The sequence below is a fragment of the Salvelinus namaycush genome, chromosome 12, assembly GCF_016432855.1.
Source record: "Salvelinus namaycush isolate Seneca chromosome 12, SaNama_1.0, whole genome shotgun sequence".
Taxonomy (NCBI): domain Eukaryota; kingdom Metazoa; phylum Chordata; class Actinopteri; order Salmoniformes; family Salmonidae; genus Salvelinus; species Salvelinus namaycush.
Window position 1 is genome coordinate 44,328,377 of NC_052318.1, and position 26,656 is coordinate 44,355,032.

Here is a 26,656-nt window from a genome sequence, read left to right on the forward strand (position 1 = left end):
CCAATCTGAGGTCCTGAGCGCTCTGGAGCAGGTTTTCATCGAGGATCTCTCTGTACTTTGCTCCGTTCATCTTTCCCTCAATTCTGACTAGTCTCACAGTCCTAGCTGCTGAAAAACATCCCACCCAGCTAATCTTCTGAAATGAGCTGAAAATAGGAAACGGTGAGAGTACTAGGGCGGCAGCTATTTAAGGGGGACAGCCGCAGCACTACCCGGTACACAGGACTAAATGTATCCTGCCGAGCAGAAGGATACCATATTGGAGTGATCCAATATTGTGCTACACAAAGTCAGAGGCGTTAGGCTACTATTGTTGGTCCTAGTTTGTCTGTAACATCAAATAAAAAAGGAAATAGTTGCTGCGAAAAAGGGGTAATACTTTCTGTGTTAATATATATTTTTTTTTTAAGTGCTCATGTTTGGGTTTCCTGTGTTGCCAATCAGAAATGTTAGAGAATGTGAGATATATGGTAACCTAATCTGCTATTTGTATTCATGTATAGTCAAGGGGTGTGCTTGTTTCTTCCCGCAGAGTGGGAAGTGGTTACTTCACGTGGTTACTTCACGTGCTCTCACTCAGTGGCTCTCACACTAGCTTGCCTGCCTAGTGAAGTTGAATGAGAGAGCCAACTGAAAACTGAAGAGAGAAGCACCAGATAAACAAATTATTTTAAACCTTATCTTCGCGGTGAGCGAGTTATAAAGCATATGATGTGAAATACCAAGTTAAGCGGAGTTTAATGATAATATTGTCATGTTTTTATGATGTTTCCATAGTTTAATTAATTTATAAAACTCGGTTAGCATAGAAGTTAACATCGTCCAACGTTAGCTCCAGCCAAGCTAGCCTACCATAGTCATGTCATCTGAGGACTCCAACGAACGTTCACACAGAGTGTAAATAAAGGGAAACGTTGTAACTTGCTGTTGTTAGGGATATGTTGAGAATGACATGATGAAAATGTGTATTTGTGAGATAAGATGATAATTAATACATATTTACAAATAGTTTTTAGTAGCTATTTTTAATTGTTGAAAATTACTATTATTAATACTAAAACTAACAATTATGTTTTGTAGAACTTCCACCGCTCCTCAATGAATAAGGGTAAGCATCAGTCATCTATCTTACTCAATTTAATTTCCCCATCCCTGTTGTGCATACAGTATTGTGAATGGCAGATATAATTCTTACATTCACAATGCATGAGACACAGTTGATTTTAGTACATCTGAACAGATTTACCTATTCCTTATCCTTTCCCCCCCATTTCCATTATTTTGTATTAACTAGCCAACTGTGAATAGGTGCATTGTGAATAATGTAAACGCATGTTTAATAACATTAACAAGGCTACATATCTCCTCATTATTGGAAAAGTGACCACATGCCTAAACTAATGATGTATGATAAGCTTATGTGTTTTCTATAGATTGAACTGGAAGAGGGCTCCAAAATCCAAATTCCAAAAATCTTTCTGTGCAAGGCTTAGCTAAGAACCTCCCTCCAAAAGGTGTTGGAATTGATGGGGACACTCTTTAGCCTCACTTACCAGCAAGAAGGCCAATGCCTTTAAGGACCATGAAGCAAAACCTCAACAATGTCCCACACGAGTCTCTGCCATCTGCTGTAAGACCAAGTTCAAAACCTTTGTTATAGTTTAAAGATAGTGTTTTCTGCATGCAGGGTCACCAACAACAAAATGTAGCCTACACAGATGCATTTCAACATACAAATAGCAGACCTGTCAACATTGGGAAATGTTTTTGAATAACAGCACAACCCCACCATTTGTTCTCTATAGCTAGGTTTCCATCTAATTGGCGACAGATTTCCAAGCAAATACTAAAAAATCTGCATTAAAAACATGCGCATTTACACATCAGAGATGTATTTCCATCAAATTGATTTGTTGCGAATAAAAAGCCGTGCGCATAAAATTTAAATTTCCATGTACCGAATAAAAAATACAAGTAAATGGATTTCCATCGCATTTTTAACTCTAGGCTACTGATCATTTTGTCCTAAAATAAATTGCATTATCGAGCAAATGTGCACACTCTGGTCTTTGCGCGTGTGCTCAAGCCAACAACTAAAATACCGCCGGGCTGGCGTGCCGTCTGAGAAAAAACTCGAAAGATGTGTACTGTCTTAATAAAACCTTTTTCCACCACCATTTTCTGACAATTTGGGATGTTTCACACCCTTATCCAAAAATGGGGGTGGTTAATGGTGTTTTATTAAGAAGTACACATTTACCCTGTTTTTCCCCCCCCTGCCATTATTAAGGAGGGAAATTATGCCTTTGCAGCCTGAATGGAGGATGCTTTATGTGCGAGCCGGTCCACGGGGGACAGGAGTGTATTACCCGCTGGACATAACAATCCTAAATGATAGTGCAGATTTCTATAGTAATTACTAGAATATTTATAGGATTACTAGATTCTTTCTGCATATTGTGCTTTACGGTTGAACCAAAATATAAAATGTGTATATGTAATTAAATCATGTTGATGCTAATACTATGTAAAATATCTACTTATGTTGCAATTTGATAGCCTAATATATTCAACATCCTGTAAACTATTCTTTTTTTTCATTCTCATCCCTCTAATAACGTGACACACCCCTTGACTATTGTCATTGGTTGCACTAATTACACTGTCTACATAACCTGATTCAAGCTTTCATAACATTACCATGAAGGCAGTGTTCCAAAACAGTGGTAGCTTGAATATAAAGTGCGCAACAATTTTTATAGCCTCGAGTTTGTGTGAAATGTAAAATGTTATGGAATACATTCACTGAACTATCCCCCATCGGAAGCGTCTAGGCCTGTTTCTCCCTCATTTGTCCTTTCCTCAAGCGATGTGCTGCTCCTTGCTACAGACGGGGTGAATCTTCTTAGCCAGCTCTGCTGTCACAGTCAAGCACCAGATGGTTCTCTGGATTATGGGATGTAGTTCAAGCTAATCCTGTCCACATGTCCTTGATAAATGACAGTTGACCATAAACAACCATAGGCCTCTGTCAAGTATGTTAAGTGCAGTAGTTTCAGAGTAAATGTTAGCCATAAGAGGTGACAAAAGTAATGGCAGAAGTCAAAGAACAAGTCCAACATTTGTTTATTCAATAAGAGGAAACTTTATCCAGGTACTATTCCTAACCACAGAATGGGACTACATTTCATAATTGGCTGCATTAATTAATTTCAAATGGGTAACAATGTTAACAGTAACAAAAAAGACTGGAATGTTAAACAAATTGGACAGAAATGTTTATACTAAAACGGCCTTCCTCTGGGAAGACTACAAGGGGACGACAATCCTCTCAATCAGACAAGGTCTGTTTCTTTATCCATCTTTCTCTGAAAGAAAAGAAAATCAGTGTACATTTTCAATGCATTATCTATGTTAACCTATTACCAAGAACAGCTAAAACAGATCCAAGTCTCATCTTTCCAATTGGTTGAGATTCCACAAGCATAGGTGATACTAGCTTTAAATAAACAAGGTTTCCCTTGAAATTGATGAATATTTGACACTTAACAGTGAAACATTTGGGAATGTATTCTGGCCTCCAAGGTGAATAAAAAAAATAAAAAACGCCACACCACAAAGAATGATTCATAAGACTGACTCTTGTCATAGTTGAGAAGTACCTTAAGGTTCAGATAATGTTCCTCACTGCTACAGTGGACTGATTTGGCTGTTTCCTCATTGTTGTAGAAGATGTTGCACAGCTTGCAGAAGAATCCAGTCCTTGGCACCAGATAGTCTAACCCTGCAAGTAAAAGGAGAGAGAAAAAAAGGGTTGTTATCGCAATATGGCACTAAAAGCTCTTTAGCAGATCCCTGTCACACCTGATAATAAAAATAGGCAGCCACACAAACAGAAGTCAGTTTCTCTAGCATCTTACCAACAGGGTTGTCAGGTTGATAAGGACCCAGAGGTTCCTCCTGCTTCTTCTCCTCATCCTCCTCCTTCTTCTCTCCCTCTAGGATAGCTTCCACACCACTGGCTACCTCACCCTCAGGGTCCCCACAGACCCCCTCACTGTCAGACACAGGACTCTGGACATCCTGGCCATACAAACACAATCATGTCTTTTACTCATTTGTTCTACTTAGCCTGAGAGACCAACATGAATAAATATCAGCACTCTTCCCTGTGTGAAGTGCAATAACTGATTACTTCTTGACTAACCAGTAACTGTAAAAGGATTATTCACGGACATGCCAAAATTAAATACATAAATATTCAGCAAGCATTTAACTAACAAGGCAATATTTCACCTTGTTTAAATTAAGGAAACAAAAACACAGCAATAACCATCTTTCACCTCTGGATAGGGGCTTTTGGCTGACTGGCCATTAGTCTTTTCATCTCCATGATGATCTCTTGATCTTCTGTCTTTCTGACTGGCCAACCACAGCTCATATTTGACTGGAGGCTTCCTGTATCAGGAGAACAGAATATGTCATGGAGTACTATATCATGAAAGTGTACTTAGATACAGCCCAGTTGAACCATAGATCACAACATTCTTTATCAGATTATTCTTTGGCTGTATATTCTTCCAATAAATTCCAATCAATTGAACTGGCAGTGGACATAATGCTAGTATCCAGTCTTCAAATTCCATTTAGTCTAACTATCATTTCCATCATCTACTTTACTGCATATGCTTAGGGTCATTAAAATTATTTACCAGTATATTAGGGAGTCTCCCTTTTTGCACAAACTGACCCTTAACAGGGTCCCATAGAACTTGTGTGGACGTTGGAAGTACTTCACCATTTTCTGAGCAGCTTCCACGCTCTCCAACTGGATATAACACTGAAAGAAAAGAAAGAAAACATCCATGTGAAAGTCCTTTATTAATAGAAAAACAAAATGGGCAGGTGAAACTTTACCTTTCCATGACGCCAGTTCAAATTATAGCCAGTGATTTTCCCGAAAGGCTGGGCAAGTCGTAAAAGAGAGACGTCCGAGTACTTCTGGAGTGGAAGCATACAAATGTAGATGGATCTCCCACTAGGACTCTATATTGACAGAAACAAAATCACATTACACACATTGACCAGGTCTGTAGTTGAGTTTATAATACAGTGCATTTGGCAAGTATTCAGACCACTTTACTTTCCACATTTTGTTATGTTACAGCCTTACTCTAAAATGTATTCAATATTCCCCCCCCCTCAATCTATCTATACACATCACCCCATAATGACAAAGCGAAAACAGATTTAGAAATGTTTGCAATTTTATTAAATATAAACTGAAATACCTTTTTTACTTAAGTATTCAGACCCTTTGCTATGAGACGCAAATCTGATCTCAGGTTCATCCTGTTTCCATTGATCATCCTTGAGATGTTTATTCAACTTGATTTGAATTTACCACAGGTGGATTCCATTGATTGGACATGATTTGGAAAGGCACTCACCGGTCTATATAAGGTCCCACAGTTGACGGCGCATATCAGAGCAAAAACCAAGCTGTGGTTGAAGGAATTGTCTGTAGAGCGCCGAGACAGGATTGTGTCAACGCACAGATCTGGACAAGTGTACCAAAACATTTCTGCAGAATTGAAGGTCCCCAAGAACACAGTGACCTCAACCATTCTTCAATGAAAGAAGTTTGGAACCACCAAGACTCTTCCCTAGAGCTGGCCGCCCAGCCAAACTGAGCAATCGGGGGAGCAGGGCCTTGGTCAGGGAGGTGACCAAGACCTCTGTGGAGATGGGAGAACCTTCCAGAAGGACAACCATCTCTGCAGCACTCCACCAATCATGCCGTTATGGTAGAGTGGCCAGACGGAAGCCACTCCTCAGAAAAAGGCACATGAGAGTCCGCATGGTTTGCAAAAAAGCACCTAAATGATTCTCAGTCCAGATGAAACCAAGATTGAACTCTTTGGCCTGAATGCCAAACGTCACAACTGGAGGAAATCTGGCACCATCCCTACGGTGAAGCATGGTGGTGGCAGCTTCATGCAAGGGGGATGTTTTTCAGCGGCAGGGACTGGGAGACTAGTCACGACCGAGGGGAAAATTAACGGAGCAAAGTACAGAGAGAGACTTGATGAAAACCTGCTCCAGAGCGCTCAGGACCTCAGACTGGGGTGAAGGTTCACCTTCCAACAAGACAACGACCCTAAGCACACAGCCAAGACAACGCAGGAGTGGCTTCGGTCCAAGTACAACCTGACAGAGCTTGAGAGGATCTGATGAGGAGAATGGGAGAAACTCCCCAAATACAGGTGTGCCAAGAAGATTTGAGGCTATAATCACTGCCAATGGTGCTTCAACAAAGTACTGAGTAAAGGGTTTGAATAGATAAGTAAATGTGACCTCTTTTTTGTTGTTTAATAAATTAGTTTTTAAAAATCGAAAAAACAGTTTTTGCTTTGTCATTATGGGGTATTGTGTGTTGTACATGAGGGGGAAAAAAACCAATTGAATCAATTTAGTATAAGGCTGTAACGTAACAAAATCTGGAAAAAGTCAATAAAGTTTGAATACTTTATGAATGCACTGCAACTCAATTCTTTCATCAGATGCATAACGCGTACAACATAGATACTACACCATTTAGCAGACACCAAACCCACCTCCAACTCTTTCCGTGAAAAGCACATGCTAATATTGACATGTTTCCTCAACAACTGTCCTTTTCCTTTGTAGAATTTCACCATTTCACGTACTTCCTCGGTAGTTTCAAGCTCTAACCATGCCTGAAAATATAGAAAAAGCTCAATGTCATAAAAACAGACAGCAAACATTTGCACAAATCAGGTGTTGAGTAAATAAACTCCTTCCTGTATGCCGAACTACATGAATGTCAAATTATTCACCACTGTTGCTATGACAACATTATTTCCATCACATGAAGAAACCTAGATAAGTACCATACAAAATAAAATACACTGATCCCCAAATAACATATCTGCAAGTAACATAATTATGAACATACCTCCTGTCTGAGGAAGGATATGGAATGGTTTACAACTTTCACGTTTGCTCGCTCTGCCAGTTTCAATAGGGCCACCTCCACATTGCCATAGCCCTTTCTAATTGGGCTAATTTGGACAACTTTTCCATCCTGTAGAAAACAATTTTAACCGACTATCAATAAAAACAACTTTTCTACACGTTTGACACATTCCAACTACTCGGTATGGAGGAATACCCACCCATGAAGCATCCTTTGACTCTGCAAATAAAAACAAAAAGTAATTATTACTATAAATTATCTGGAGATTATCTACACAGGCTAAACTGTAATAATTGTTTTTGTCCATTGCTGCCAAGTAAGAATGTTTTGCATCATTCATTGCTTACCCAGTGATGTGTCCCCTCCAGTACTGTCGTCAAGTTCATCCAATGTAACGAAGTCATCCATATTCTCAGGGAAATCCATGTCATCCATATTGTCCTGTTGGAAATAAGTCCACAACATCAATAAGTTAAAGAATTTGAGTTTCAAGGTCCACAGTGCTGCACCAAAACCATAACAAATATCACAAATATTTGTGAGGTTGCAATTGGAAACTCAAAAGCATTTCAAACAATGAACATAAAAGTATGAAAAACTGTATTCAATAGTACTGAAGTATGATAAAGATCCATGTCACAAAGCTAGGAAGTGAACTGTGGCTGCACTATTACAATTGACATTGACAGCTTAAATGTCCAAAGTTATTCAAACCTCTTGGTCAGTCCAGGTTTTAACCGTGCTAGGGCTGAACAGATAAGCATGTCTGATCAAATATAATTGTACTTTGTCACATGTGCCGAACACAACAGGTGTAGACCTAACCATGAAATGCTTACTTACAATCGCTTAACCAACAATGCAGTTCAACAATGTTTGGCTGACTTTTGAGCGATTAAGTGCCTGTTCTGGATTACTACTGTCAGTCTAGGTTTTCTGGAAACAATTGGAGCTTGTACAGAGATGGTTCTATAACCTTTGCTATTCAACCATGAAACATAAGGAGATCCTTCAAAGCTGATCTCCATCTGATTTGTAGGGCACTCATAAAACTGATGGAATTAATAACCCCTGAGCACATCATATAGCCTACATACAGTGCCTTCAGAAAGTACTCACACCCCTAGACTTTTTCCACATTGTTGTGTTAGCCTGAATTTAAAATGGATTACATTTAGATTGTGTGTCACTGGCCTACACACAATACCCCATGTCAAAGTGAAATTATGGTTTTAGACATTTTTACAAATAAAACATTTTAAAAGCTGAAATGTCTTGTGTCCAATAAGTATTCAACCTTTTTGTTATGGCAAGCCTAAAGTTCAGGAGTAAAATTGTGCTTAACATGTCACATAAGTTGCATGGACTCTTTTTTTAATGACTACCCCATCTCTATACGCCACACATAAAGATAATTGTAAGGTCCCTCAGTCGAGCAGTGAATTTCAAACAAAGACCAGGGATGTCATCCAATGCCGCGCAAATAAAGGCACCAATTGGTAGGTGGGTAAAAAAAGAAAAAAAATCTGGACATTGAATATCCCTTTGAGCATGGTGAAGTTATTAATTACACTTGCGTATCAATACACCCAGTCCAACTCAGTGGAAGGAAATAGCTCAGGGATTTCACCATGAGGCCAATGGTGACTAAAACAGTTCGTGTTTAATGGCTGTGATAGGAGACAACTGAGGATGGATCAACAACATTGTAGTTACTCCACAATACTAACCTAAATGGCAGAGTGAAAATAAGGAAGCCTGTACAGAATAAAAATATTCCAAAACATTCATCCTGTTTGCAATAAGGCAAAGAAATTAACTGAGGACTACGTCATATTTTCAAGCATGGCGGTGGAGGCATCATGTTATGAGTATCCTTGTCAAGGTCTAGGGAGTTTTAAGGATAAAAAGGCACTGCTTAGAGCTAAGCACATGCCAAATCCAAGAGGAAAACCTGGTTCAGTCTGCTTTCCAACAAACACTGGGAGACGAAAATCCGAAAATCACCTTTCAGCAGGACAATACCCTAAAACACAAGGCCAAATCTACACTGGAGTTGCTTACCAAGACAAAATGTAATGTTCCTGAGTGGCCTAGTTACAGTTTTTACTTAAATCTGCTTGAAAATCTATAGCAAGTCTTGAAAATGTCTGTCTAGCCATGATCAACAACCGACTTGCCAGAGCTTAAATAATTATGTGCCAATATTGTACAATCCAGGCGTGAAAATCTGAGCGACTTAACCAAAAGGTGATTCTAACATATTGACTCAGGGGTGTGAATACTTATGTAAATTAGATATCTGTATTTAATTTTTAAATAAATTTGCAAACATTTCTAAAAACAGGTTTTCACTTTGTCATAATGCTTATTTTGTGTAGATGGGTGAGACTGTAATACATGTTTAATTCAGGCTGTAACAACAAAATGTGGAATAGTTCAAGGTGCATGAATACTTTCTGATGGCACTGTAAATAGCGTGCTATGGTACCAAGCAAACTCAATATTCCAACAAGCCATGAGTCAAACCGGGCATTGCTGACATGAGTCACAGAAAACATCTTGACTGTTTGTCTATATTGACGAGGTTCAATCTGAAGTGTCAGATACATTTTATTTGCCACTGAAACTTCAGCCAGATTTCAGTGGTTCTAGGCAATAGATGGCCACATCTGTTTCAACTGATCAGTGGAGGATCTCACTCAACCAAACTATTCTCAGGAATGCTCCCAGAACTTCAACCAAGTTGAAGAGTTGAAGCATACATGCTTTAAGCCATTGCTAGGAACCCACATCTTGGTTACTTGACAAACTTATTTTCAATTCTGGGAACAATAAGCCTTTTGTTGGTTCCGGTCACAAATATGAATGACAAGAATTTCTTACATCTTCTTGAAAGCTCTCCTGTTCCAGCATGTTCTCCATTGAGACGTCAGCATCACACAGAGCTGGATCATCGGCAGCCTTGATGTCAGAATCCTCCAAGGTATCGTCTGCCAATAGTTCTGAGATTTCGGGTTCCCCCTTATCTTTAGAATCAGCCACCAGAGAGGCACTTTTGGAAGGAGCAGGGTCTTTAGTATCAACACCAGCACCAACCTCGTCATCTAATAAGCTTTGTTTAGCTTCCACCTGGATAATCTCTTCGTCCAGATCTTTGTTTTCCAAATCAATGTCCTCCTCCTTGACCACCTCCTCGATGTCCTGCTTGACCACTTCCTTGACCTCTTCTGAGGTGCTTTGTTGACCTTCTCCTTGTTCCATCACTTTCTCAGCAGGTTGTTTGCCTGTACTGGGTTTCTCTTTGTTCGTGGAGTTTGAGGTCTTGCTAGTCTCCTCGCTCTTGTGTCTGCTGCTGCGGCCTTTACTGGAATCTGCTCTTCTGGATGTGGTGGAGTCAGGACTTTCTCTACAAGGCAAAAACCATTGAGGTAAACTTCCCTGAGACATACTTCCTGATGAGTCCCACAGGAAAATTGGTCGGGCCGCAATAGCCCCAGTTGAAGGACTCTTACTTACCTCAGGCGTTTCAGTGACAAGTATACTTTGACACTCTTTCCATTGATCTTGAGGGGGTTGGAGTGGTAGTACTTCACCATAATGTCAGCATCCTTCCAATCTACCATCTCAATCAGGGCCTGCAGATGAATAAGGGAGAATGCATTAGACAAAGCTAAATATGGTGCTGCATAATGAAGGTTTTGGAGTAAATTGTTTTAATAATTGTTTTCTATTTGAAATCACCAGAGATTTGCAGAATTTGATTGATCACACTTCAATTCCATATTGCTCGAACCTTACCTGATCACTTGAAAATGTTGAATGCCGCACATCCCCAAACATCTTGGCGAGATCGAGAATCTCTGATTCTCTTTCCTTCCCAGGAGGTAGGCGGGAAAAACAAACCACTGTATTGGTAGCTTGTTTGGTCGGCCGTTTTTCTGTTGGTTCATCCAACCTTGGCGGCTAAAAGAAAAAACAAGCTCATACTGCGATCTCTGTGATTAAGAACACAGAATCTCAAACTTTTAAGAGGCAGCTGCACTTACATGAATACTGCACACCATAGGTGACAAGTACAGATTCAACTTATATCCCTTCACGAAAGCTTGCTTTTCACTGAAGTGATTCACCATATTGACTGCCTCTTTGTGAGAATCAAACTCCAGGAATCCCTGTAACAAAAAAATACAACAGTGAATCATCCAAGACATTCAACTACAGATTTTGAGAGAGAGAATATTAAAGCTGCAACATGGAACTTTTTGGGCGACCCGACCAAATTCACATAGAAATTAGATATATCGGTCATTCTCATTGAAAGCAAGTCGAAGAAGCAGTAGATATAGGCCACATAAACAGAGGAAGCATAGAAATGTTCTAAGTTTCCTCTTTAACCTTCGGTTTTGTACACCAGCTTCAAATAGCTGAAAAGACAATAGCTGTGTTTCGAAAACTCATACTAACCGCAATATTTGTGACATGAATTGAGAATATAGTATGCTTATTGGTCATAGCATGGATATAGTTAGTATGCCAAAAGTACCCGGATGTTGTACTAACTTCGCCAAAATACAAAGTATACAAGCAGTGTACACTTTCTCCGTGCTTTTAGGGCTGTTAATGCAATTCCTCAGAAAATGGCCGTGGCTTCACAACGTTTTCAGATTTGAAGAAAATTGCGGAAAATATGCAGCGAAAGGTGAAGGAAGAGTGACTGAGGATTGAAGATGGCGAAAACTTGAGTCGAGTGAAGCTAATAGTACAGAAAGTAAGAATGAGTGGGTTAGTGGCGAAGAAAAAGGGAAACAAGAGTAGCAAAGCTATGTTTTTTTGGTCCGAGTCAGGGTTTTGGATCAATGCTACTTGGGAAATCCGTCTAACGTCTCCAGGAAAACCTGTAATGTGTTGGAGGAAAGTCTGGAGTCGGTGAGAGTCGCAAGAAGAAGCGTGTTTTAAGATATCGGAGTGGAATGTTTCCTGCATGGATTTTTGTAGCAGGGCGCCTATCAAGGTGCTTATTTCTGGGGTGGTGCAAAAACTAAAGGCGGAGGATATAACTGAAGACATCGATGGTAGTTGGTCCACGTCGACTGACCTGTATGGTGGACGGAGAAAAGAAAGACTTCATCCATGCTACTGTTCTTTGATGAAGAGTCTCTCCTATCTCATATAAAGTTAGGATTCATGAGATGCCCTGTAAGAGATTTTGTGCACAAGACCCTTCAGTTTCATAAATGTAAAAGGTTTGGTCATGTGTCAAGTGTGTGCAGAAGGGAAGAATATTGTATGCCAGATGAAGGGAAATGCTTCAACTGTGGAGGTGAACATGCGCCTGAATTCTTGAAGTGTCCTGTTAGGGTGAAGGAGAATGAGGTAGCACGGGTAAGGAGTGTCCAGCGTGTATCCTATCTGGAGGTGGTGAGACAATTGGAAGGAACGAGTAGCGGGGAAGAAGCAATAGTAGTAGAGCCACCATGACCAGTGAAGTTTCTCATCAACCGAGGGATAGTGAAATGCTACATGTTAAAAAGGTGGACTTTGTATTATTTATTGCAATGGTCATAAACTGTAGAGATTTCAGAGCACTGTTGGTTAAGGGCTTGTAATTAAGCATTTCACTGTAAGGTCTGTTGTATTTGGCGCATGTGACAAAGAAAATTTGATTTGACTCTCGTCTGAGTGTGCCAGAGCGCAGAATAACTGATGAACGCTCAACACTCGGCAGTAAACGTCGGCAAAAAAAAATTGTAATTCAATTGTTGCCAGCAGCACAGTTAGTCACCAACGGTCTGGATAACATAAAAGCAGCCTAACCCAGCTCTGCCTGGGTGAGTGAAATGGTCAGACTGAGGTTCTCTCTCATTATGTCTGGAAGTAGCTAGCCAACGTTAGCCAGTTAGCTTGGGTGCTTGACTGCCGTTGAACGCACAGATCAACCCTACTCCTCGGCCAGAGCATCTGGTGTGCGCTCTAAACCCTCAGAGCGAAACGCTCTGAAATTTACGAAGATCAATCTGGCAATGCTCTGGATTTACAAACGCCCAGAGCGCACGCTGGCACTCCAGATTGAATTTACTAACACACCTGGAACCGTAAACCGTCTAGCTAGTCATTTGTTATGCGAACAAGCTAGCAAGAGGTTGCATAGCAATAGCATCAAATTCCAGTAGACAGGCGAAGCGCTAGTACGCTCAACTGAAACGATACCATTCGTTTACAGTATACTAAAATGAACAAATAGTATATACACTCATTAAGTATGTAGCATACAGTAGGTTAGTATGGGTATTAGATCAGCAAATATTTTTGGTTATTGAAAATAAATGTTTCACAGAGGTTTAGATGGTATAATGATTCTCTACACTATACTAAATTGTTCTGTCACACACTGAAATTAGGTGAACTATTAATTTTAGCAACCAGGAAATGGCGGAGCAATTTCTGCATAGTGCATGTTTTAGAGTTTAGTGTTTATTACTCGGTTTTTCTTATCAATTTGTGTAACTTACCTTGCAGGGGAACACCAGATGTTTTACAACTGTGCCGAATGGCTTAGCCAAAGTCATCAAGTCTTCAACACAAACAGAGCCATGGGGAAATTTTGTGACCACCACCTTCGTGCCAGCCTGAAGCAAAATAGAAATACATTCAAGCATGCAGCTTTAAGCAAATAAACATAAGTGAATTAAAAATGCTCTATTTATAAGAAAATATTGTCACAAAAGGGGCATCATTACCCTGGGCTTCAAATAGTGTCTTTCTGATGCAGACTTCTGGGCGGTTGAAATAGCATCTCTACTTGGAATGGAGTTGGACCTGGAAGACAACGTAAACAGTGCTAAGTAAGAAGAGGAACAGCTAATGGTTTTACATCATGACATGCCTGTTTTCAACATAAAGCTTAATTTCATGTTTTCCCTAACATTTCCTTCCGGGGATCTTGTTTTTTCCAATCTGGATATCTGTAAAAAAACAAACAGAAAAGACAAAACAAATTTAAATAAAACCATGTTATAGAAAATATCTCAATTGATTTTGTGACCTGTAATAGTCCATTATCTAAATGTTTTACTTTGCATGAAAACACTTACAGACGCGAGAGATCTTGACATCCCTCCGCATGTCGTAATCCATTGAGATGTTCCTTCCATGTCTGTGAAAAAAAAAAAAAACATTAAGCTAAATTAATGCCATTATGGAAGGTTGAGTGTTCTGATTAAAATGATATAGAATAACAGTCCAACAGCAAGAGTTTTGAAATATAACAAAGCTTACCTTATTAGAATTCAACATGCATAAGCATAGAGAGCATGTGTGTGGGTAAACCTTGGGCACAACTCCATGAAAATCGTCCAATTGATAGGAGAAAGGAATCTTTTGCTGGCTGTCGGATGGTTTTTCCATTGAGGGCCTAGTGTGACGGGAACCTCTCCTTGCCTCAGTCCGCTCTGGTCGACTGTGAATCTCCGCTCTCCTATAATCAGTGTCACAGTGGCTGTTTGACCTGCGAGGGACAGCAGGGGGACTGTCCTGTTTGCTAAGGTCTCCATCATCTGTATCCTCCTGACAGCTGTCTCCCTTTGGGGAGGCCTGTCCCTGCTCCTCTTGCTTGGCTCGATTGGCCTTCAGTTTCATTATCAGATAAGGCAACGTCTCCACACTGATCTCATTCTCTGGAATCTGGGCCAGAGCATCCACGTCTTCTGGAGAGAGCCCCAGAGTGGCATATAAGTTCATAGTGCTCGTCGCACCATCACCAGATCCTTTGTGTGCAGAGCTGTGACCCTCACTGTCCTCCATCCTCAAACCGTCAGGGCACAGAGAAGTTTATTCTGAAATTGGGGGAAAATGGTGTTCAGTCATTTCAACTGATGTTGTAACATATAAACATGTCTAAGGCAACCTATATAGTAGGCAGTGTCAGAGGAAGGGCCCAAAAAAAGTGTCAAAGACTCCAGTCACCCAAGTCAAAGACTGTTCTCTTCGCTACCGCACGGCAAGCGGTAATGGAGCACTAAGTCTATGTTCAAAAGGCTCCTTATCAGCTTCTACCCCCAAGCTATAAGACTACTGAACAATTAATCAAATGGCCACCCGGACTATTTACATTGACCCCGCCACCCTTTGTTTTTACACTGTTGCTACTCGCTTTTTATTATTTATGCAGTCACTTACCCCAACCTACATGTACAAACTACCTCGACCAAACTGTAACCCCGCACATTGACTCAGTAACGGTAGCGAGTTACTTTTTACTTTACTTAGTAAATATTTTCTTAACTCTATTTCTTGAACTGCATGGTTGGCTAACGGCTTGTAAGTAAGCATTTCACGGTAAGGTCTACACACCTGTTGTATTCGGCGCACGTGACAAATAACATTTGATGTCTAAATCAATGGTTGTTTTTGTATTATTATTATTAATATTATTATTATATTTTTTTTTTATCTAACCGTTTACTAGGCAAGTCAGATAAGAACAAATTATTATTTACAATGACGGCCTACCCCCGGCCAAACCGTGATACAGCCTGGTATAAAGTGTAGGCCCTAATGAAGAGCCGTGGGAAGGAAGTCTCCTTCGACGACTGTGTATCTGAAATACTACCATCTTTAATCATTCAATAGCTAACTAGATGTCAATTGATGTCCATCACAGAAAGAATAATATGTTTACCAGCCCAGAACAACGTAGATGCAAGCTAACGTTAGCTACATCGAATGGGCCTTCGCAGAAGGCCTCCGCACAATAACAGCCAGTTGCTATTAACTAGCTAACTACGCATCTTTAGCTCTGAAAAACGAAGCCCAATATCTCCTCACCCCTGATGAATAAAAATTAGCTATCAAGTATGTACCATGTAGCTATAACGTTAGTGCATTATTGTTAGCTAGCAGCACGCACCGCTGAAGAATGCTGCCTAGCCGCCCACAGCTAGGAAGCTAGCTAACAAGAAGAAGCTAACCATAGCTTTCTAGAAAGATAGTTTTGGGGTGAAAGTTTATCCATCCAGTTCAACTACCACATGAAATACAAATGGTGAATGCTGCAAAACAAACCTTTTAAGAAGTCCCCTTTCAGGTATTTCGTAAAATTAGGTGGCTAACGTTACAGTCTGGACAAAGATATGTGTAACTAATCCTTCTACCAGCGTCTCGTCAGTGACAAAAAAAAAGTACTTCCCTATCACGGAATTTAGAAAATGTTCATAATAAAAGTCCCCCACGTAAATACATGAACATGTATTTGTTCATGATATTTGAAAAATAATTGTCTAAACATGAACTATGATTAATATTTAAGTGACATTTGCATTAAATGTTTTTTTTATTGTTTTATTTTTTCAAAGTTAAATAAATGTCCCCAATGCAATACATTGTATATGAAATATCTATTGGCTTATAGAGAAAAAAATATACTATGTATCAACGTAAAAGTGGGGTTGGGAATACTCAGTGGCGTCAGTAGAATCTACATATGGTGTTATTTCATGGAGGACTCGTCTAAATACATAGCAACACTCTACTTCACCCACTCCACAGCCCTGAATGCAATAAACTGTAGCCCTATAAATTACATATTGGCTCATTTTTTTATTTAATTAACCTTAATTTAACTAGGCAAGTCAGTTAAGAACAAATTCTTATTTACATTGACGGCCTACCCATAATTGTTCTTATAGAGAAAAATGGCGATCTAAAAGCAAGTACTTATGAAGCCTAATTCCTCCTGTAAGTCGCTCTTGATAAGAGTGTCTGCCAAATGACTAAAATGTTTTTTTTTTAATCAAACAGACTTGCTAGTTTAGCAAACCATCAGTCCTTTGGAATGCCAAAAAGATCATCAAGGACAACAACCACCGAGCCACTGCCTGTTCACCCCGCTACCATCCAAAAAGGGGATGTCAGTACAGGTGCATCAAAGCTGGGACCGAGAGACTGAAAAATAGCTTATATCTCAAGGCCATCAGACTGTTAAACAGCCATCACTAACACAGAAAGGCTGCTGCCTACATACAGACTTGAAATCATTAGTCACTCTAACAAATGGATCACTAGTCACTTTATTAATGCCACTTTAACAATGACGTTTACATATATTGCGTTACTCATCCCATATGTATATACTGTATTTTATACCATCTATTGCATCTTGCCTATGCCGCTTGGTCATTGCTCATCCATATATTTATATGCACAAATTCTTATTCCATCCCTTTACTTAGAATTGTGTGCATTAGGTATTTGTTGTGGAATTGTTAGATTACTTGCTAGATATTTCTGCACTGTCGGAACTAGAAGCACAAGCATTTCGCTACACTCGCAATAACATCTACTAATCATGTGTATGTGACCAATAAAATGTGATTTGATTCCTAGCTTGCTATTATGCTAATCAAATTCAACAATGCCAATCAATCAATCAAGTTTATTTTATTTAGCCCTTCGTACATCAGCTAATATCTCGAAGTGCTGTACAGAAACCCAGCCTAAAACCCCAAACAGCAAGCAATGCAGGTGTAGAAGCACGGTGGCTAGGAAAAACTCCCTAGAAAGGCCAAAACCTAGGAAGAAACCTAGAGAGGAACCAGGCTATGAGGGGTGGCCAGTCCTCTTCTGGCTGTGCCGGGTGGAGATTATAACAGAACATGGCCAAAATGTTCAAATGTTCATAAATGACCAGCATGTTCAAATAATAATAATCACAGAAGTTATCGAGGGTGTAGCAAATCAGCACCTCAGGAGTAAATGTCAGTTGGCTTTTCATAGCCGATCATTAAGAGTATCTCTACCGCTCCTGCGGTCTCTAGAGAGTTGAAAACAGCAGGTCTGGGACAGGTAGCACGTCCGGTGGACAGGTCAGGGTTCCATAGCCGCAGGCAGAACAGTTGAAACTGGAGCAGCAGCAATGCCAGGTGGACTGGGGACAGCAAGGAGTCATCATGCCCGGTAGTCCTGACGCATGGTCCTAGGGCTCAGGTCCTCCTCAGAGAGAAAGAAAGAGAGAAGGAGAGAATTAGAGAGAGCATACTTAAATTCACACAGGACACCGGATAAGACAGGAGAAGTACTCCAGATATAACAAACTGACCCTAGTCCCCCGACACATAAACTACTGCAGCATAAATACTGGAGGCTGAGACAGGGGGGGTCAGGAGACACTGTGGCCCCATCCGATGATACCCCCGGACAGGGCCAAACAGGAAGGATATAACCCCACCCACTTTGCCAAAGCACAGCCCCCGCACCACTGGAGGGATATCTTCAACCACCAACTTACAATCCTGAGACAAGGCCGAGTATAGCCCACAAAGATCTCCGCCACGGCACAAACCAAGGGGGGGCGCCAACCCAGACAGGAAGATCACGTCAGTGACTCAACCCACTCAAGTGACGTACCCCTCCTAGGGACGGCATGAAAGAGCACCAGTAAGCCAGTGACTCAGCCCCTGTAATAGGGTTAGAGGCAGAGAATCCCAGTGGAGAGAGGGGAACCGGCCAGGCAGAGACAGCAAGGGCGGTTCGTTGCTCCAGAGCCTTTCCGTTCACCTTCACACTCCTGGGCCAGACTACACTCAATCATATGACCTACTGAAGAGATAGGTCTTCAGTAAAGACTTAAAGGTTGAGACCGAGTCTGCGTCTCTCACATGGGTAGGCAGACCATTCTGCCTACCATTCCAATAATGTTTTCAATTCGACTTTTGCCTTCAAAAGCAGCTCAAACGTAGAACATGTAAGAATTAACTATATCCATTGAATTATACCATGCTGATATACCGTGCGGTCTAGAATGCCCTTCACGCCAACAACTATTCAACACATGCGATAAATGGTGTTCTAAACTGGGTGGTTCGAGCACTGAATGGTGATTGGCTGAAAGCCGTGGTATATCAGACCGTATACCATGGGTATGACAAAAACAATACTATTTACTGATCTAATTACCTTGGTAACCAGTTTATAATAGCAATAAGGCACCTCGTGGGATTGTGGTGTATGCCCAATATACCACGGCTAAGGGCTGTATCCAGGCACTCCGCATTGTGTCGTCCCCAGCCATGGACTGGTTTCTCCTCTACCGTCTGGCTGGCGTTACAGGAGCATTGGGACTCGGACCAACAGGCTCCGAAACAGCTTCTATCCCCAAGCACTGAGACATTTCAACAGCTAGGCAATGGCTGGCCATGCTCACCCACAGTGTATCTGCACTGATTATCTGCACTGATTATCTGCACTGACTAAATGCCACTCACAGGTCTCTAGACAGACACTCACACACACCTACACTGACAGTCCTGCACACACACGCACACACACAAACGCATGTAAAAACGAATGCACATACACACACACAGACACACATGCACGTACACACACACGGACGTACACACACATACATACATACACTCACACCCACACACCACTTATACTGCTGCTATATTAATTATTATAATGATTATTTATCCTGCTACCAGTCACTTTCTCCTTACCCCTGCCTACATCTAAATCTACCTTAACAACTCCAGTATCCCGACCCTGTACATTGTACATTTGGTACTGGTACTTACCCTGTATATACCCTATATATGCAAAAGTATGTGGACACCCCTTCAATTTAGTGGATTCGGCTATTTCATCCATACCCGTTGCTGACAGGTGTATAAAATCGAGCACACAGCCATGCAATCTCCATAGACAAACATTGGCAGTAGAATGGCCTTACTGAAGAGCTCAGTGACTTTCAAAGTGGCACCGTCATAGGATGCCACCTTTCCAACATGTCAGTCAATCAAATGTCTGCCCTGCTAGAGCTTCCCCGGTGAACTGTAAATGATGTTATTGTGAATTGGAAACGTCTAAGAGCAACAAAGGCTCAGCCGCGAAGTGGTAGGCCACACAAGCTCACAGAACGGGACCGCCAAGTGCTGAAGCACGTAAAAATTGTTCCCGGTTGCAACACTCACTACCGAGTTCCACACTGCCTCAGGAAGCAACTTCAGCACAAGAACTGTTTGTCGGGGAGCTTTCATGAAATGGGTTTCCAAGGCCGAGCAGCTACACACAAGCCTAAGATCACCATGCTCAATGCCAAGTGCCGGCTGGAGTGGTATAAAGCTTGCCGCTGTTGGACTCTGGAGCAGTGGAAACACGTTCTCTGGAGTGATAAATTACGCTTCACCATCTGTCAGTCAGACTGACGAATCTGGGTTTGGCGGATACTAGGAGAACGCTACCTGCCCGAATGTATAGTGCCAACTGTAAAGTTTGGTGGAGGAGGAATAATGGTCTAGGGCTGTTTTTCATGGTTCAGGCTAGGCCCCTTAGTTCCAGTGAATGGAAATCTTAATGCTACAGCATACAATGACATTCTAGATGATTCTGTGCTTCCAACTTTGTGTCAAGTAGTATTTTACTCAGTGACTTTCACACTTACTTGAGTAATTTTCTATTATCGTATCTTTACTTTTACTCAAGTATTTGTTTTCCAGCACTGAAAGATAGTAAGACAACTGCTGGGTACAGCACAAAGCTTTATGGTTTCACACAACTCGGACTAGGCACATGAGGCTTTCAGCCACTAGAGGGTGCTACTAGGACAAGACGTACACTGAGTGTACAAAACATTAGGAGAACTCGCTCTTTCCATGACATACATTGACCAGGTGAATCCAGGTGAAAGCTATAATCCATTTGAACGGGGTATGGTAGTAGGTGCAAGGCGCACCGGTTTGTGTCAACAACTGCAACGCTGTTGGGTTTTTCACGCTCAACAGTTTCCCGTGTGTATCAAGAATGGTCCACCACCCAAAGGACATCCAGCCAACTTGACACAACGGTGGGGAGCATTGGAGTCAACATGGGCCAGCATCCCTGTGGAACGCTTTAGACACCTTGTAGAGTCCATGCCCCAACGAATTGAGGCTGTTCTGAGGGCAAAAGGGGGACAGCAACTGAATATTAGGATGGTGTCCTAAATGTTTTGTATACTCAGTGTATAAGCCACTAGTCCATATAATCATCTAGGAATACATCTCAACCAAACTGGACATAAATTATGACGTGATAGGATCTGTGAGAACCAAGAAACACTTTTAAGCATAGCACCAGTCATATAACATAAAATGACAATAGTAAAATGACAATAGTAGCCATTTCACAATGTGCTCCACCTTATAATATTAATTATCTATATAAAGTAGTCATTCTCTTTAGTTTTGATTTTTCCCTGATGTAGCTAGAATTTTGTTAAATATTTTGAATATTTGAACTATCCAAAGCTGCAAAAAAAGATTTCTTATCATACACTTAGTGTTTCACCGAAGACTTGTATTTTGAAGGCAAAATCGGAAAAACGGAAGTCTTAATGCTGCTTGCCGGGTGCCAATCCCTTGTTCTCTCTGGCTCTGGGGTTTTTCCGCGCCCCGCTGGTGGTCTATGGAGGTACTGCAGGAGTTCGGCTTATTTTGGGGGGGGAAATATTTGTGGGGATTTTTTAATATGACAAACACATTTTTATGAATATCGCTAGATACAAGAGAATACCATCGTGAATAACATTTTATGTCTCTGTGTCCAGTATGAAGAACAGGAGGTAGTTTCACGAGCAAATGCTAACTAGTGTTAGCACAATGACCGGAAGTCTACAGGAACAGTTGGCATGCTAGCTGTTCCAGTTCATCCGACTCTGGGGAAGTAGATAACTGGCCTCACTGCAAAAATCTCAAACTATCCCCTTAATATGGAGGACATTACAGTCATTGGAGCTAATTACAGGGGTTTTTCTGTGTAGAATATTCTTAGGTGGGCCTTCTAAGTGGTAATGTTCGGGATGGAAAAACAGATTCAGTGTCAACTTAAACGACCAAAACCAGATAGAAATCATACAGAAATTATATTTTTATACCATCTTTGAGAACTAACAAACAAATGAAATCTATACAGTCAGGGATCGAAAATAAAAAGAAGTCAGCCATTCAGGGCACATGCCCATTGATTTTGTTATGTTTGAGCAGCCATGGCAAAATGCATAGAATTGCAGGAAATTTGCTTTGAAACTGCGAAGTTCTTTCTCAGCTCTGTGTAGAATTGTTGGAAATTAGCTTAAAATCTGCTATTTTTTCTTTCAGCTCAATGGAAAAATGTACAAAAGCAAAATTTTCTCTCCACTGCCAAGATACCTTTACCTTTTCTAGCAAATAGGTTATGATAGAGTTTACATATCCTCTTCCAATGAACTCTGACGAGGCCAAAATAATAATATTAATAATAATATTCATTTATTCAACTTCTATAGAGATCATACATCATGATCAGAGATCATACATTTTTTTATTTCACCTTTATTTAACCAGGTAGGCCAGTTGAGAACAAGTTCTCATTTACAACTGCGAATTATGAAGCATGCGAATAGTTTTGTATCTAAAATATAAGTGTTGCAACATTTGAGTGCCACAGGATATCTAAACATCATTTGGGTCGGCAGCGTAGCCTAGTGGTTAGAGCAGTTAATTAACTGGAAGGTTGCAAGGTTGGACTAGTAACTGAAAGGTTGCAAGATCAAATCCCTGAGCTGACAAGGTACAAATCTATCGTTCTGCCCCTGAACAAGGCAGTTAACCCACTGTTCCTAGGCCGTCATTGAAAATAAGAATTTGTTCTTAACTGACTTGCCTAGTTAAATAAAGGTAAAATAAAAAATTGCCAGTCAGGTGCATCCCTTCATGGTAGCAGTGTATCCATCTGCAAATATATTTTATTCAGCAGGATAATGCCCCAAGCCACAAAGCTAAGCCATTTGTGGTTTAATTTAGTGCAGATGTGAAGTTTCTGAAGGGATATATGACACACTTCATGTTGTTTGAATATCAATTTACTGTACTTTATTAGAACACATCATATTTCATAATAGTGCTGAGATTAACGTTTAAAAAATGTATAAAGTTCCTACTCATTTGTTGTTCCATTCAGGATAGTGTCCTCACTAATGTACCAGTTGTCAATGTCACCTTTGATGAAGCCAGCGATGATAACAAAAACAAACACTACTGTATTTACTGCTGTAAAAAATCTTATTCACAATAGCAGACTCTTTAAATGCCAAATCCCTATGGAAGAAACAAGTGATAAATTGTTAGAACCAAGAGTAAGCTCATTGTTCACAATACAATATATATAATTAAAGAGTTCTTTACTGTGACCATTTACCAGTTATTTTGCCCCATAAAACCTTTTTGATAATATAACTTGCTTGCCAACAGCATTCTGAGGGCAGCAACAAAGAAGTCTGGGTAGGAAGCGAGGCCTGGCAAATCCATTGCTGCATGTTAACCCAAAGAGTTGGCAATGGCATTTCCAATGAGGTCATCAAAGGTACCACTCCATGCCCTGGCTACACTTGATGTTCCTGGTCAGAGAAGAAAAATACTGTATCAAGAAACCAAAGGTGGTTACGTCTGCTTTGTATAAAGGATTTTTACAGTATGTCAATGAGAGACATTTTCAATGCAACAGTGAGCTCTGATTGGTATTGTTGATATATTTTTGTCCGTATGGGCTTGAGCTCTGACGGAGCATCCAATAAAACAGCTTATATCTAATATTTTATATTGATTATGAGATTTGACATGCCTATGACATAACAGCAGCAAGTTCCAGACAGTGATGAAGGCCCAAATCTCCCCCACTATCACATAGCTGTAGAGATAGGCAGAGCCAGTCTTGGGCACCCAAGCTCTAAATTCAGCATAGCACAGTCCTACAAAGATGGAGGCTATTGCTGCCGCAAGGAAATATATAATTATACTGGGCCCAACCACGAACCTGGCCATATCTCCTGACAGCACATACACACCAGCCTCCAGTGTGCTGCCATCCCCCAGAGCCAACAGGTCAAGGGTCATCAGACATTGTTTGAAATTGGACACCTACCCCTCTGGCTCCATGGGCTTCCTAAGAGACCAGCTCTAGATGAACAGTAACAGCCTGGCACCAGACATTCTACAAGAGCAGAGGATTTGTCCAAATATATTTGATGACATCATTTGGACAATCAACTCATTTAGAACGCTGTAAGTAATGGTAGGCCTATATTAAATCAAAATAGAACACAAATTACTAAACCCACTTTATTTATCAACCAATGACAGGCAGTCTTGGTTTTAATTATAGATATACTGAACACTGCTGTCTATACTGCTGATAAGACACTACAGACAAAACTAATATGACTGTTAACATTTGCATGCAGTTCATTTAGTCTCTAGAATTTCATAAGTAGGATCATATTCTACATTGGACAACAAATTTGATCACCAGATCAGAGACAAATATAATATTTAATGTCAAAATCAAACAGAGCAATGACCAGCCATAACCAATATTGAACTTAAACAAGCACTCAATTTGCTGTTTTCTTTTCAAATTATATTTGTGTAAGACTAGGAGTGGATTGTCTTCTCCCTGTCTGAATGTTGATATAAGATGCAGTTCTTGCATTGAAGAGATATTGCCTGTAGAGCATCAGATGAGACCAGTCAGATCCATCCCGTTGGGACCAAGGCTGCAGTACATATTGCTATAGTTGTCACGCCCTGGCCTTAGTATTCTTTGTTTTCTTTATTATTTTAGTTAGGTCAGGGTGTGACATGGGGAATGTTTGTGTTTTGTCATTTTGGGTGGTTATATGGTAAAGGGGGTGTTGGGTGTAATGTATGAGTTTGTGTTGAGTGAATGTTTCTAGGTATGTCTATGGTTGAGTGAATGTGTCTAGGTATGTCTATGGTTGCCTGAGTGGTTCTCAATCAGAGACAGATGTCTTTCATTTGTCTCTGATTGGGAGCCATATTTAAGGCAGCCATGGGCATCATGCATTTGTGGGTAATTGTCTATGTCTAAGTGTTTAGTGTCAGCACTTATGTTTGTATAGCTTCACGGTCGTCTGTTTTGTTGTTTTGTATAGTGTTCGTTTCGTTTTCGTCTTCTTCCTTAAATAAAGAAGATGTATTTTCCACACGCTGCATTTTGGTCCTCACTCTCTCCCATTGACGATCGTGACAGAATTACCCACCAATGCGGGATCAAGCAGCGTGATAAGCGGCAACAGGAGCAGCGCAAGGAGGAATGGCAATGGGAGCGTAATCTGGACTACACTACGTGGGAGGAGATCGACAGGTGGGCGATGGACCCAGGGCGAGTGCCGGAGCCCGCCTGGGATTCTCTGGCGCAGTGCGAGGAGGGATACCGGCGAATGGAGGCAGCACGACGACGCGGTAGGAAGCCTGTGAGTCAACCCAAAAAATTTCTTGGGGGGGGCTTAGAGGTAGTGGGCCGAGGGCAGGTAGGAGACCTGCGCCCACTTCCCAGGCTAACCGTGGAGAGCGGGAGTACGGGCGAACACCGTGTTACGCAGTAGAGCGCACGGTGTCTCCTGTACGTGTTCATAGCCCGGTGCGGGTTATTCCACCTCCCCGCACTGGTAGGGCTAGATTGGGCATTGAGCCAGGTGCCATGAAGCCGGCTCAACGCGTCTGGTCTCCAGTGCGTCTCCTCGGGCCGGCATACATGGCACCAGCCTTACGCATGGTGTCCCCGGTTCGCCTACATAGCCCGGTGCGGGTTATTCCACCTCCCCGCACTGGTCGGGCGACGGGGAGCATTCAACCAGGTAAGGTTGGGCAGGCTCGGTGCTCAAGGGAACCAGTACGCCTGCACGGTCCGGTATTTCCGGCGCCACCTCCCCGCCCCAGTCCAGTTCCACCAGTGCCTACACCACGCACCAGGCTTCCAGTGTGTCTCCAGAGCCCTGTTCCTCCTCCACGCACTCGTCCTATGGTGCGTGTCTCCAGCCCGGTACCACCAATTCCGGCACCACGCACCAAGCCTCCTGTGCGTCTCCAGAGTCCTGTGCATCCTGTTGCTGCTCCCCGCACTAGCCCTGAGATGCGTGTCCCCAGCCTGGTCCCACCAGTTCCGGCACCACGCACTAGGCCTAATGTGCGTCCCCAGGGTCCAGTATGCCCTGTTCCTTCTCCCCGCACTAGCCTGAAGGTGCGTGTCCTTAGCCCGGTGCCTCCAGTTCCGGCACCACGCACCAGGCCTACAGTGCGCCTCATCCGGCCAGAGCCATCCGTCTCCCCAGCGCCATCTGAGCCATCCGTCTCCCCAGCGCCATCTGAGCCATCCGTCTCCCCAGCGCCATCTGAGCCATCCGTCTCCCCAGCGCCATCTGAGCCATCCGTCTCCCCAGCGCCATCTGAGCCATCCGTCTCCCCAGCGCCGTCTGAGCCATCCGTCTGCCCAGCGCCGTCTGAGCCATCCGTCTGTCCCGAGCCATTAGAGCCGCCCGTCTGTCCCGAGCCGTCAGAGCCGTTAGTCAGTCAGGAGCCGCTAGAGCCATTCGTCAGTCAGGATCTGCCAGAGCCGCCAACCAGACAGGATCTGCCAGAGCCGCCAACCAGACAGGATCTGCCAGAGCCGCCAACCAGACAGGATCTGCCAGAGCCGCCAACCAGACAGGATCTGCCAGAGCCGTCAGCCAGCCAGGATCTGCCAGAGCCGTCAGCCAGCCAGGATCTGCCAGAGCCGTCAGCCAGCCATGAGCGTCCAGAGCCGTCAGCCAGCCATGAGCGTCCAGAGCCGTCAGCCAGCCAT

General features: G+C 41.9%; 1 protein-coding gene and 1 long non-coding RNA gene across 2 annotated transcripts; one reads left to right on the forward strand and one right to left on the reverse strand.

Annotated features, from left to right (window-relative positions):
* Nucleotides 1-602: 602 nt before the first annotated feature.
* LOC120056630 lies at nucleotides 603-1,625 on the forward strand. The gene is made up of 3 exons (XR_005477817.1): nucleotides 603-688; nucleotides 1,081-1,108; nucleotides 1,434-1,625. It is a non-coding gene; the product is annotated as an uncharacterized LOC120056630 (long non-coding RNA).
* Nucleotides 1,626-3,102: 1,477 nt separating this feature from the next.
* LOC120057300 (matrin-3-like) lies at nucleotides 3,103-16,167 on the reverse strand. The gene is made up of 20 exons (XM_039005868.1): nucleotides 16,064-16,167; nucleotides 14,279-14,835; nucleotides 14,095-14,156; nucleotides 13,927-13,965; nucleotides 13,741-13,819; nucleotides 13,513-13,629; nucleotides 11,050-11,175; nucleotides 10,802-10,966; nucleotides 10,520-10,638; nucleotides 9,887-10,409; nucleotides 7,348-7,441; nucleotides 7,200-7,219; nucleotides 6,980-7,108; nucleotides 6,618-6,740; nucleotides 4,918-5,046; nucleotides 4,713-4,840; nucleotides 4,344-4,458; nucleotides 3,921-4,083; nucleotides 3,663-3,784; nucleotides 3,103-3,368 (listed from the first exon to the last, which is right to left on the reverse strand). Exons 2-20 carry the CDS (start codon nucleotides 14,801-14,803, stop codon nucleotides 3,336-3,338), a joined length of 2,811 nt encoding a protein of 936 aa, XP_038861796.1. The 5' UTR covers nucleotides 14,804-14,835; nucleotides 16,064-16,167; the 3' UTR covers nucleotides 3,103-3,335.
* Nucleotides 16,168-26,656: the final 10,489 nt, after the last annotated feature.

Excerpts from the sequence above, each read along its gene's own strand:
- LOC120057300 (XM_039005868.1), bottom strand. The coding sequence starts at position 14,803 with ATGGAGGACAGTGAGGGTCACAGCTCTGCACACAAAGGATCTGGTGAT. Across the intron at positions 14,157-14,278 it reads GCATGTTGAATTCTAATAAG|ACATGGAAGGAACATCTCAA; the intron begins GTAAGCTTTGTT and ends TTTTTTTCACAG. Across the intron at positions 10,967-11,049 it reads CTATGGTGTGCAGTATTCAT|CCGCCAAGGTTGGATGAACC; the intron begins GTAAGTGCAGCT and ends TTTTTCTTTTAG.